This window comes from Prionailurus viverrinus, chromosome C2 (genome assembly GCF_022837055.1).
Source record: "Prionailurus viverrinus isolate Anna chromosome C2, UM_Priviv_1.0, whole genome shotgun sequence".
NCBI classification, from domain to species: domain Eukaryota; kingdom Metazoa; phylum Chordata; class Mammalia; order Carnivora; family Felidae; genus Prionailurus; species Prionailurus viverrinus.
Window position 1 is genome coordinate 64,081,267 of NC_062569.1, and position 13,603 is coordinate 64,094,869.

General features: G+C 41.4%; 1 protein-coding gene across 3 annotated transcripts in view; it reads right to left on the reverse strand.

The window, feature by feature from the left end:
• TNIK (TRAF2 and NCK interacting kinase) overlaps positions 1-13,603 on the reverse strand; it is a 392,919-nt gene that overhangs the window by 60,971 nt on the left and 318,345 nt on the right. For all 3 annotated transcript variants that reach the window (XM_047874618.1, XM_047874617.1, XM_047874619.1), the window contains 3 exons: positions 12,492-12,680; positions 2,649-2,813; positions 214-453 (listed from right to left, as the gene is read on the reverse strand). In XM_047874618.1, coding sequence (XP_047730574.1) covers positions 214-453; positions 2,649-2,813; positions 12,492-12,680 — 594 coding nt within the window. The remainder of the gene's footprint in view (positions 1-213; positions 454-2,648; positions 2,814-12,491; positions 12,681-13,603) is intronic.

Here is a 13,603-nt window from a genome sequence, read left to right on the forward strand (position 1 = left end):
GCCTCCATTTCTTGGGAAATGAAGGTCAGAAGTGATAAATGATAATCCAAGTCTTAGCTTGGGAATGAGGAGGGATGAAAACAAACATGGGCCGTGCTTTGACATTCTCGTGCTCCTCATTACCATAAAAGGTCTGGAATAGAGGTAATAATACCAATAAAAAACAATGATGACCATGACAGTAATGATGATAAAAGCAGGCCACACCGTTACCTTTGGTGGAATGTCTTCTTCCTGTCGTAACCAAGAGCTTCGGTCAAACTTCTCAATGCGGGTGGGGAGAGGAGGGTTTTCAGAGGTGGGATCCGAGTTCTGGCGTGGCATCTCAACACGGTGAGAGGTCACGTTCAGAGCCTCCTGAAACCCAGAGAGGCCCTTCGTGGGCTGCTCATGCACTGACTGGGAGGCGGTCAAGGCAGGTCCCTGGGATTTCACAGCTACAAGATGAGGAATCTAAGTGTCGAACCAACATTAGAGCAACAGGATTAGAAGAAAGAGTAGATCAGCTAGTACCTCATTCAGTGGAAGGGAAAATAAAATCTTAGGGAGGACAAAGAGGCCATCATAGTTATCTTCAGCATACTTTCAGAAGCTTTTCCAAATTTCCCATTTACAGACATATGTAGGGCTGAACCAGGGTGCTCGGCAAAAATTAAGTGATTTACTCGGGATTGCTAAGAAGTCAGTGAAATGAGTGTGGTGACAATGAGAGCAATTTTCAGTGAACATTTACTGACCAGCAAGATAACGTATTTAAATATTTTTCTTCTAACATGATAAACTTCCTCCTTCAACACCCTTAACCTGACATTAGAGAGTACTCTGTAAAATAAGAAATGCTCTGAATATCTTACTTCTTAAGAACTCACTAAATTCACCATGAGGTAGACACAATTATTTCATCATTTTACACATGTGAATGGAAGGTCTAGAGAGGTTAGATAACAACCTAGATCTCACAGCTTATAGGTGCTGGAGCTTGGATTGGAACTCACACATACCTCATGGTCCACACACCTAACTCTGCATTATTCTGTTTTCTGGTAAGCTGGCTCTTACCACCCATGATACTAATGTATCTCTCCACACCAAGATGTTTTTTTTCGAGTTGTAAGTCACACAATTTGGCATGCATTGATATTGTTCATGCAGGGAAGACATGCCATCTTCTGGTAGAAATGTGGCTCTTTAAGACAAATCATTAAACTCAAGAGTTCACAGTGCTCTTGACCATTAGAACTGCTCACATTTTATTGCTACTGCTTCTGTAAGCCTGTCTACTTCTCCACCACAAGGGTAAATTCCCTGGAGATGGGAGCCATGTCCAACATGGTATCTCTGAGTCTAGCACTTTGCCTGGCATGTGGAATGTGGTCAATAAATCTTGGCTGGGAAAACACCTACAGTACTTCCTAAATTCAATAAACACTAATCTAATATCTGATTTGTGCAAGGGGCCTATCAGGCCCTCTCAGTGCCAGACCCCTGGGGGGTATTTCTACAGTCCTCTTCCATTAGCCTAGCCCCATTCCTTTTGCCCTTGAGGTCTTACCCCTGGAGCAGCCTTGCCCTAGCCTCTTCAGACCATCTTTGGTCTGAAATCTGAAATATTATTAATTATAGTTCAGTGAAAATTCTCAAAGTCTAGTTCAGGTGAATGTTATGTTTCAACCAGAATAGAACTGTAACCAAATTGTTCTTAATGTTAATTAGCATGAAATATAATAAACAATAATATTAAAACAAAGCATATTTTACAAATAGAGCACAAAACCACACACCTACTTCAAAAGAGTTTTCAAAGACGTGTGGGTGAAACCAGCTGCATTATCACCTTTGTTTTTCATAAAATTCCATTCTTTACTTCACTTCCTATTTCATTTTCAGTATTTAAAATTTAAGAAGCCTCCTAAAACCTCCAGAAACATCTCCCGAAGTGGAGTACCTTTTTTCTTTTTTAAATAGCTTACAACAGTGGCTCTCGAGTCCTAGACTGCATAGGAGCACCCTGGGGACTTGTTAAACCACAGACTACCAGGCCCCCACAGAAGGTTGGAGCAGCAGGTCTGAGGCAGACCCAGGAAACTGCATTTCTACCAACTTCTTGGGTGACGCTGATGCTAATGGTCCGGTTTCCCTTTGGGAAACACTGGCTTGGAAGACACAATTTTATCCAAGTTCATTTACTTTTTCTGGTTAAAGATCATACCAAAATCCCAATGAACAAAAGATAATATAATAGTTTATATATAACATATATATATATATATGCATATATATGTATATATATATATATATTTGTGTGTGTGTATACATATACATAATATACACGACTATTAGCTTGGTAATTATAACTACAAGTATGCTTGTTTCTACCTTGCAGACACTCCCATAGGTCTCCAGTGAGGCCAATTTACCAAGAAATGACTTTGTGGTTGGCTCAAAGTTAAGGATGGTTTTTTTTTTTCTTTCTCACCCCTTCCCCGTCCCTCAAATCCAGTGGGGTCTCCTCTATTTCTATAGATTCTGTATTAAGGGCCATTGTTTGACTGGTCCGATGTGTGAATCCAAGTTACAATCCCCTGTTGTTTTCGTAGGCTTAACTGTACACCCTATTGAAATGGCTAATGGAACAAGGGGAGAGGTACCTGGGGATCGACTGGTCTGAGCATGGGAGGTGTCCGAGCAGGCTGAACCCCACTGATACTGAAGGACTCCGACCTTGGAGGCAGGTTGGGGTCAGATATTCTGTTGGCAACCTTGTGAGGCATGGCAGGTGAACTCTGCCGGTTGAGCCTTGACCGCTCTTCTACCTGGAAGCAAAAAACAAAACAAAACAAAGAAAAGAAAAACAAAACAAACAAGAAAAAAAAGGTGCTTCAATGGATAAATGGATAGAAACTGATTTGCTTCCTAATAAGGATTATCTGTAGTCACCTGCACAGCCATTTTTGTGTCCCTCTGGTCAATTTGTTTTAAGGAACCCAAACTCTTCATACCTGTTCTGCATCAAGAACTTCTTAAAAAAAGCTATTTTCTGTCACAGTAAACCCTAGCCCCAAAAACACAGAACACATAAGCCATCTGGTACCCAGTTATCTTGTGCTGTTTCAGTTAACTGGGAATTTGGGACCCACTTAAGAGTTTATCTTGCACTGACTGGATATTGTCTTACTGACTGGTCGTTTGCAAAGCCATGGCGTCTGTGAAGGAGACACTGGTGGGCATTAAGATTGCTTGGGAACAGGGGTGCGTGGGTGGCTCAGTCATTTGAGTTTCCGACTTTGGCCTCACGGTTTGTGAGTTCGAGGCCAGCATCAGCATTGAACCCTGTGCTGACAGCTCAGAGCCTGGAGCCTGCTTTAGATTCTGTGTCTCCCTCTCTTTCTGCCCCTCCCCCACTCACACTCTGTCTCTCTCTCTCTCTCTCTCTCTAAAAAACAATAAACATTAAAAAAAAAAAGATTGCTTGGGAACAGCAGAAAAGTGCTTTCTCATGGGACAGGAAGGGAAGACCACTAATGGTGCGTTTCCTCACATGCCCTACTGATAAAGCAAGGGGGTGTTTCAAGCGCTCCCTTAATGAGCTGGACTGTCTTCAGCAGACTTCCTGTATTGTTTCTGTCTTTTAGGATCCTTCCCTTTCACTTGTCTCCCTGCTCCCTAAAATATGTCGTTCCATTCCCATCCAGAACTTCACTGCCTTACTCTCCACCCTCCTCCCTGTTTGTCCACGTGTGGCATTCATTCTTGCTTCTCCCCTTCTTCTCTCCCCGCCTCCAACCCTTTCGCTTCTGTGGCCGCTTCATTTCCCTTTCTTGCTGAGTCTCTCCCAACCCAAAGCAGATAACTAATCAGAAGTGTTTCATAGGAAAGGCTCACAGTCCCAGGGAATGCCCTTTTTACAGGTAAGATTCCCCTCGGTACATGTCTGCAGCAGACTGTCACAGAGGATATTTCCGAATGGAAATTTAGATAAACAAGATGTTGGGGCAGCTGGTGGCTCAGTTGGTTAAGTGTCTGATTCTTGGTTTCAGCGCAGCTCACGATCTCACGGTTTCATGAGTTCGTGTGGGGCTCTGCGCTGACAGCACAGAGCCTGCTTGGGAGTCTCATTCTCTCCCTCTTTCTCTGTCCTTCCTCCGCTTGTTGCTGTCTCTGTCTCTCTCAAAATAAACAATCTTAAAAACAAAAAAGATAAACAAGATGTTAAGAACTTTGATGACTTCAAGAGGTCCAGGACTTTTCTTTAAGATCCATCTTATCCTGTCCTTTATTTCTTTAGGGTCAGTTTGACAGCTGTATTTTCCAAACCTCCGGGGCAGGGCACCCACCCTGATGACTCTTCAGTGTGAGCATTAACTCTCTTCTGCTGACTCACTGATGAGTGTTCCAAGTGTCTGTCACAGAACCCACATGCAGGTCAAGATATATTTGCATGGAGCTCTTTATTCATTTCACTGCCTGATTTGAAATTAAAATTTTTTCACAAGAGCTATTCTTCTCCTTCCTTCTTATTTCATTAGGAATCTTTCTAGAGGCAGACTCGGTCTCATATACTGGATAAGTCTTTTTTTTTTTTTAAACTGTCATATAATTGCAAACATTTTAACATAAGAAGATATGCTGCAGAACAGAAGACCATCCCCCACCTCTACTTGGGGATAACTTAACATGTCCTCTCCCACCATGGCTGTGCAGGGTACATACAACTGGCATCCAGCTGACTTTGTTTTTGCAATTCCATGTCCCAAGAGCTTTACCACATACCAAACAATGTTAGCTATAAAAAGCCAGACGTATAAACCAGAACATGTATACTTTGTGTATGCGTGCATACAAAGCATTGCACCAGCAATAATTATTTGGCTATTGCACTGAGCAAAAGAAAAGAATAAAGCCAGTTTTGAGCTGAGGTCATAAAGAAGACAAAGTCCCATGAAGACAGTGGTAGATAAACTAAGAGGAAGGCATTCAATGTATTGCTTTTCTAAATACTAGACTCCTTGAAAAAGAAAGTGACTATTCCAGGCCGCTGAAATTGGTCAAATATTAGCCATTTTCTTATTTCCACGGAAGATCATTAATAGATAAATCACGTGTACAAGCATCCCTCACCGTCCAAACTCCCCCAGTCTAAGCAGGTCATCGCAGTCTGAGCTCAGGAACCCAAGAGATTCAGATGCATTTTCAGAGAAATACCTGGCTATCCAATCGATAGCCACCTGTTACCCAACCCAACAGTCAGGAACCAAATATATTCAGAGAGTGGGGAATACTTGCCATTATTTTTATTTTTTAACTGTAAAATACACTCCTTATTAAACACACACTTAGAGACAGCACATTAAAAACAGCAATTGAAAAAGTCTGCCTTGAGGGGATGGAGATGAAAAAGACTCCATCTTGAGCAAAGAAACCGTTTTTGAGATAAAGAATTTTTTTGGCCAACAGCCCGCAGCAAGCTTCCAGTAAAGGAGGTATTCTCACCACAGGCCATATGGGCCATAGAGCTGCCATGGGAAATGAACAGGGCAGAAAGTGAGGTGCTGATTTTCATAGGAAGTTAATGGGTTTGATTGGTCGTGTATAAATATTACTAATGTACTTCTAGCAAAATCTGGTTTACACACTAAATCCTACCATTTGTATGTGTCAGGTTGTACCATTCTAGAATATATGGCATAATTAATTTATGGTTATATTTTGCAAATTATTTCAGGATGATTCAAAATCTGGTGAAATTTCTTGGGTTGGAACTTGTCCAACGAAATTTGAAAACCTATGAGAAAGGTGTAACAATGAGCCATCTGGCTATATACTTTGCCTCAAGAGAACCTTGTCCCAAAGTTTTTAGGAAGATAATGTTGCCCACTGCTTTTGCACCAAAGGAACAACATGAATATTGGAGCAAAGATATCAAATCAAACATCCTAATATCAGACAAAGGAGAAGTTGGGTAGTGTACTTGGGTGCAGGCCCTTCCTGATCATATTGATACTGGGCAAAGGGCTGTCTCCTGATTCACTACATCTTACTTTCACTAATCGAAAAGGAGATAGATATGTGAGTGAGACAAATAAAGAAGGTGTTTTTTTTCCACACAGAATAAGGATATTTGTGATTAAACAATGGGGTACAATGGAGATATATTTCGATCTGCCTTGCATGATATCAAAAATCTATTAGCTGAGCCTCTGCTCCAAGGAGATGTAAAATGTCAGAAGTACCACCAAAAAAGAATGCTCTAGTAGCAACAGATATAGAAGGTCAAGGTGCCGGACCATGACAACAAAAGATATGTTACAAAGGATTTCATACTTGTAGGGATTATCAATGAATATAGAAAACAAGATTAGGAGAGGCTGATCAGTTTTAGGATAAACACGATTTGTTTCTTATTAAAAGGACTGTTTGAACATCAAAACTAAATTTGGGGAGGTTCAGATCATCTCTGCAGAAATGCTGTACTATACTGGATGGCTCAGTCAGTTAAGTGCCCAGCTCAGGTCAGGATCTCACAGTTCATGAGTTTGAGCCCCGAGTCGAGCTCCATGGTGACAGTGTGGAGCCTGCTTGAGATCCTCTCCCTCCCTCACTCCCTTTCTCTCTGCTGCTCCCCTGCTTGTGCTCTCTCTCTCTGAAAATAAATAAACTTAAATAAAAGAGAAATGCTATGCTATGTTTTATAGCATTATAGGGAGAAATAAAACCATAATTATAGTCTCAGAAATAAAACTCTGCTCCAGGCAGCACTGTGTTGTCCATTGGGTTCAATGGGAGTGATGTCTAAGGCCTCTGAGATGCATAAAGGCTATATGAACACAGAAGACCTGAAAATAAATTTGTTGATTGTAGGATTTCAAAAAATTTCTCAAAATAAATAAAAATATGTTTAAGCATGTATAAAAGGAAATATATCGATGTCAATTGAAGCGTTTTGTACGTTGACAACAATTCATAGCTTACAGTGTCTCACTTAGCAAAAATGAATGATACCTGCCGAGAGAAAAATTTCAAAACAAAATTATAGAAGTAATCTTTTAGATGTTGACAGCAAAAATATATTTACTATGTCACATGGGTGCATTTTTATAATATTTTATATGATGCAGCTTCTGTGGGGTCTACGGAGGCCTGGAAGGCCTTACTTAGAAGCTTACACATGGTGAATTGAACATAATCATACGGGAATTCCTTTTTTTCAAACTGAACAAAACAGTTTGATGTTTTTGTCTTTATTGGAAATGTTGGAGAAAGAGAAAGAAATCAACAAATAACTTTTAAGTTTAGATACCCTGGCCCTGTATTCACTGGTCCCATAAAGAGTTGAGTCATACTGTCCTTTGGCATAAACCACAGGAGCAAGATGGTTACTGAGCGAGACGGGGGACAGCCCTTCTCTGAGGCCCCTCTGAGGATAGGGGAGACTCTCATTCATATGAAATGTTTAAAATGCGGTCTCATCTGAAGACAAGAGCCGGGACTACTCTTCCACTATCTACTCTTAACCAGTGACTCCAAAGAAAAGTATAGGTCTTCATGGGGATGGAGCGTTTAACTTAAAAATAATAAGGCAAATATTATAAGCTGAGAGGGGAATGAAGAAGTGTGCATGTATCACTGGGGAGAGGGGGGGTGGAGGAGATGGGGACGCATGTGGGCTGCCCGTGTGAAGTACACACCGGAAACAACAGAGGCACACACTTACTCCTTGTGGGTGACAGTGACCTTGGAAACAAAGTATGACTGTGTTGAATGCTATCTTTCATTTGTATCTGCATAGTGCTTATGGTTTCAATGGCACATTCATACACACAATGGCCCAGGGGCTTTCCCGAAGGCAAGAAGTGCAGATGGGGAAATTGCACCCCAGGAAAGCTCCAAGGCTTGTTCCATGTCACCCAGCCAGGAGGTGGAAGAACTTGAACTTGACCTCCTTATGCCAAATCTTAAGAGAGAGAAGCAGAAACTGAGGAAAGAAGGGAGCAGAGCTATAAACTCTCTAAATGGTCATTTGAAACCTCATATATAAAATAACATACAAAAAGGAAAAAAAGAAAACCCACATCACTATTGAGTAGGGAAAACCAAGTAGAGGAGTTCTCATATAGAGGATTTCAGAGTCCAATGGGCCGATGAAATATAAAGGGATATCTTGGTCCATTGTTTGCCAAATAAAACCATGGCCAGATGACTGGAATGCATTACAGAGTAAGAACATGATGGAGTATTGAAAAAAATTAAATACAATTTCATACAGCATTCATGTAGAGACAGCATTCTGTCACTTTTGTGTGTTGATGAAAATTTGAAGAAAAAGTTGGGGAGGGGCACACACAGTTACTGCCAGGCCCAATCACATGCCAGTTTAAGGAAAGGAATCTGCTCCATTGTTTAAAAAAAAAAAAGGTATTATAAGAAAATAAATCTCTATCTTTCAAAAAGTGGAAATGAGAAAGAAAAAGACCTTCAAATTTTGCTGACATTTAACAGAATATCATACTGATGTTTTTACAGAACAAATCTGATTTCCATCCCAATCCAGAAATGGCAGAGAATTTGAAAGGAGTAAAAATGTCCTCACCCTTCCTTTCAATAGAGACATAAGTGTTCCTCCCTGGCTGAAATCTGAAAATCACAGTCAATGTAACAATCAGAACAGATCAAGTACTCAGTGAAAGGAGAGAGGGAAGGGGCATCTGGGTGGTTCAGTCGGTTAAATGTCCGACTTTGGCTCAGGTCATAATCTCACGGTCTGTGAGTTCGAGCCCCCGCATGGGGTTCTGTGCTGACAGCTCAGAGCCTGGAGCCTGCTTCGAATTTTTTGTCTCCCTCTCTCTCTCTCTCTGCCCTTCCCCTGCTCACACTCTATCTCTCTCTCTCAAAAATAAGTAAACATTAAAAAAAATTTAAGGAGAGAGGGAAGAGCTCAACAAGATTTTCAAATAATCGAGTATTTTTATTTTTCTTATTACACCCAAGAGATTAATGAGAAGGCTAATGAGAAATGCAATGATGATTTACATTTTACAAAATGAAACAAAAAAATCACAGAGGGTGAGGCATTATAACATTACACTAGCTAATGAAAAACTGTTGACTTGAAAAAAGGAAGAGAAAGAAGGGACGAAAAAGTAACCAAAGAAGGAAAAACCATTCTGGTGAGGAGGTATAGACATGGGTTAGAAAACAAGCACTGGCATAAGTTACAGAGGCTGCCAGGGGAGAAGACAGCTGGGGGTGTCTTCAAGGGCACAGGGGCAAAAAAGGCCCAGACTCTGCATCACAGGGGACCGTGGCAAGGATAATTCCAATTTTATACCCTGGTAGAGGATGCATTAGAAAAAGAAAGGGTGCCTTTTATTCTAACTGCAAAGGAGAGTTTAACCTAGGTTATTTTTCTTGGTTGATAATTAAGATACTGCTAGGCTAGAAATTCCATCCATATCCAAAATTTTGAAAATATTTTACTGTTCAGCTACTTTCAGCCCCATCTACATCACTACTATAAGGACAAAAGTCTTTAAATAATGCTCTAGAAGAGAAGTTCAAGCATTGCTACGAGAAGCATTAAAAGGTCAGGAAGGTAAGGATCCTCATACCCGTTTTTATTCCCATTTTAAGAAGTGGGTGTTAAGAAAATGATGAAACAAACCAAAGCACACAATTATTTGTTCTTATTTGTATACTAGTTGCTCCAATCCCAAATTTAGCACTGTCATTTATTCTGTGATCTAAATGTTTCATCTTCTTCTAACATGTGAACACCCACTCTAAGACTTGGGAATTGTTTCATGGAATAGATTGGTTAGTTGGAAGCTGGATTATGTTAACCACACCCAGAAGTACTGGACTAAATATGAGCCCCAGAAGCATGTTCCCACATATGTCTAGAACTGCATGAAGCCCAAAGAAGAGTGCCAGCTGCCTGGAAACCAGGGACCTTGGAAGATGTCACCCACCAGAAGTGGCTCAGATTTATGACGGCCAGGGAACCTCACATCGGGAGTGCTTGCCGACATAGCCGGGTTGTTTGCATGCCCAACTACTGTGTTTCTTTCACTGCTAGAAGCCTGGCTAGGAAGCACAAGGGAATTAGGAGGTCTAGAAAACCACCTTGATGACATCTGCAAAGATTGGCGCCCAGGAGTGTCATGGCTTCTGAAAGCTCGGGAGCTGTGAACTAGTTCTGAACAGAGAGGATAGGCCAGGAAACTCAGTGAGGAAGACAAAGAATAACTAGATAACAATGAGGTCAAAGCAGTTAAGTTCACATCGGAACGTGCTGGGCAGAGGCGGAAGGTAGGACGTGGGAACTGCTCCAAGCTTTTCCCCCTTCTCTGGTACATTTGTGCATGAGGCAGCTGCATGGGGGAAAGAAGGAATTCTGGGATGCTTCGCAAACAATCACGGTCTTCTCCAACGGGATCTGTAGGTGTCCCTCTCCTAAACTCATGCTGGGGGCTGGGAACACTGAGGACCATGTAGTCACACATCAAGGAAACATCATTTAGCGATGCAGCACTTCTTAGAGGCGTCGAGGTACTTGGAAGGATGCGTGAATTCATGCCCCTCCTGCCCCAAGGTCCACAGGAGTCTCCAAGGCCCTCCTTACTCGCAGTGATGGACAACCTAGGGTTTGTCACTTTGAAGATGTTGGGAGAGGACACACAAATGACCTTAGATCCTAACTCTTGAGTCGAACTACATCCTTGGGAGCGAGATCGCCTGGGGGATCTCACTATGATCCTTGAGGCTTCCTGAGCCTTCAGTTGTTCTTCAAGACCAACTCTGTTAGGACAAGCTGGTCCATCTTTCTTCTGCGAGTGATGCTCCAATAGGAGTCTTGCTCTGGAATCATTAATTTCGGCAGGTGATACTGGCATTAGCTTAGTGAAGCCTAGTTTTTCAGCCTTCTGAACACCTGCCATGATCAGGAGCTGTGAGTCTGGCTTAGCTGAGGGTTTCAACTTGGCAGGACTAGAAAATGGGTTAGCAGTGGAGGAAGGTGGCACATCTCTACCAGCCGGGATGCATGTCAGCTGCTGTTGAACAGCATGGTGATTCTGCTTAGCTGGAAGGATAGGTGGGTTATTAAAGAGTCGGTGCTGGACCTGGGAGTTGGATCACAAAATTGAGTTATTGATCTAAGAGAAAGAGGCAGCTGTTACAGACATAGGTAAATACAGATCGTATTAACAGACTCTAAAAGAAAGTGATCCAAAACATTCTCTATGTGAGATCAAACGATTTTCTCTACAGGTTCAGATTTCTTAAATTTTAAAAGAAAAAAAATGTAATTTCTGTAAGAGTAGCACATGGTCATTATAAAAGACTTACACAATATATAAGAATACAAAAAAGTTGGAAGAAAAATCCCCGCAGCGTCTACTTCCCTTAAACAATCATCATTAACATTAGGGCAATGTCATTTCAAGCATTTTCTTTACATATATGAAAGAGAATAAGAAAACGAAAAGAATATTTTTAGAAAAGGAGGACCTTATGTAAGAAATCCAGTTCTGGTGAGACTGTGGTCTAGATAACTTGAAAAAGCTCTGGCTATAAATACCTGAAGATACTAGAACGAAATATGAAGCGACATAAACACCATGCTCATAAGAAACTACAGGAAATCACTGGGAGCCACAAGCAATGACAGAACCGAAAGCCAGAGTGTTATGTGTGTGAGATGACACAGTGACTCCTGGGAGGGATGTTGATCCTTGGCTGGAGTTATTATTTTGTTTCTTTGCTTTACCCATTTAGTTATCACCTCCCCCCCCACCCCCCACCCCCACCATGCAAATAGTTTTTAATTAGATTTTTAAAATAGCTCATCACAGAGCCAAGTTCCTGAAAATCCATCCTTAGTCAGGTAGTTGAGCAAATGAAGAACCATTGCCCTGGAAGTATTTGCAAAAGCAATACAAATGACCTCTGATCCTAGAAGGGACAACCACAACCACAGGTCTGAGACCAACGGTGTGTCCATTTGTACCATAACAGAGCAAAGGAAGGTTAGCAACGATGCTGATGATAACTTTGAGGGTCTAGGTATGGACAAGAAATGATTCTACCTAAAATTCCTTAAATCTTTATTAAATCATATTCTTTCATGGGAAAGTCACTTAATTCCTCATGCCACAAACTCATTTGGACTTCTGTGAGAAATATGGTTTTTCTACTTCCTGTTGTTGATCACAAAAATCCCCTGTATCCGAGAAGATTAAAAAACAAATACAAAACATGCCAAAACCCCCCAAAACGGCCTGGAAAACAAAAAAAACCACTAATGGATTAAGGTGTCTTGCCAATTCTCTACAGAAATAATACTATGGCCCTTTCAGAAGCAAAGCATGCATTTCTCGTGATGAATTGTTTTCCAACTGTATAGAGCTAGTTCAATTCTCTACTTCTACTGGGTGAACTCACTGTAGCCAATAGCCTGGTCAATAGGACATGGTGACACTTGCTAACGTACTTACCTCCTTGGCCCAGGCTGGTTTCTCACTAGGACTCATCCCTTCTTTGTAATGGTACAGTGGCTTCTTCTCCACAGGCCTCTGCTCCTGCCGCTGGTGCTGAAGAGACACCAAATAGTCTCTCTCTTGCTTCAGCTGTCTCTGTAGTCTTTCTGCTTGTCTCTGTTCTTCCAACTGTTTGCGCTTATATTCCTATCCAGATCAGAAAAGAGGAGCGAAGAAAAGGCCAAATCACCATATGGAAACCATCGGCCAGCACTGGAAAAGCATGCAATGGAGCCGGAAGAGATGGTAACAAGGGGCCTTAGTGCTAACAGGGAGGCGCCACAGAGGTAGGCCACAGCCAGGGGTTAGCACTTAGTGAAAACACTATTGCTTTCATGGAAATCCCTACAGAACACCACCCATTGCAAAGTGACTTGCCCCTGAAACGTGACCAAGAAAGTGGCAATAATGAGGACATTTGGATGGTCAGCACACGACCCCTAGAAGGAGTCATCCACTTCCTGATTTAGTAATTAAACCATTCAAACATGTCCAATTAAGTACAAAACTAAATAAGCAGTTACAGATAATTGCTTAAATCATCTTCTGTTTAACAAAACTTGGACCAACAAAGGCCATTAGCAAGCGCATGCACAGGCTAAAAAATATCACAGTGCCGCTGAATAAGAAGTTCAGTTAAAAAATATATATCAAGAAGCTCATTTGGAGAGCAGTGCAATAATAATAAAAAAAGTACTTCAAGTGGAAGCCGTGTGAGCAGGGAACACAAAATGTTCCCATCATAAGGGTAAAACTAATAGTCTGCAAATGAAATATGACTGCAGAGCTGAGTGGGCTCTTACAGAAGAGGTGCATTTTGCTGTGATTGTATTCCAGCATGTTGCAAATGACCTTAAAAATTACTCCGCAATAAACACAGTGGCTCTCAAAAAACAGTCTGAACTTGTAATAAGACAGGATTCATGCTAAAGTTTCACAAAGAGGCAGAGTTAATAAGGAACACATAACATGTGTCTCAAATGTATGAAGACGGCAAAGTAGGTCAGGAGATGTATTAAGTTTCCATGAGACTTTCTGAGGTCCACGAGGCTTGGAGGATCCCCTCTTGT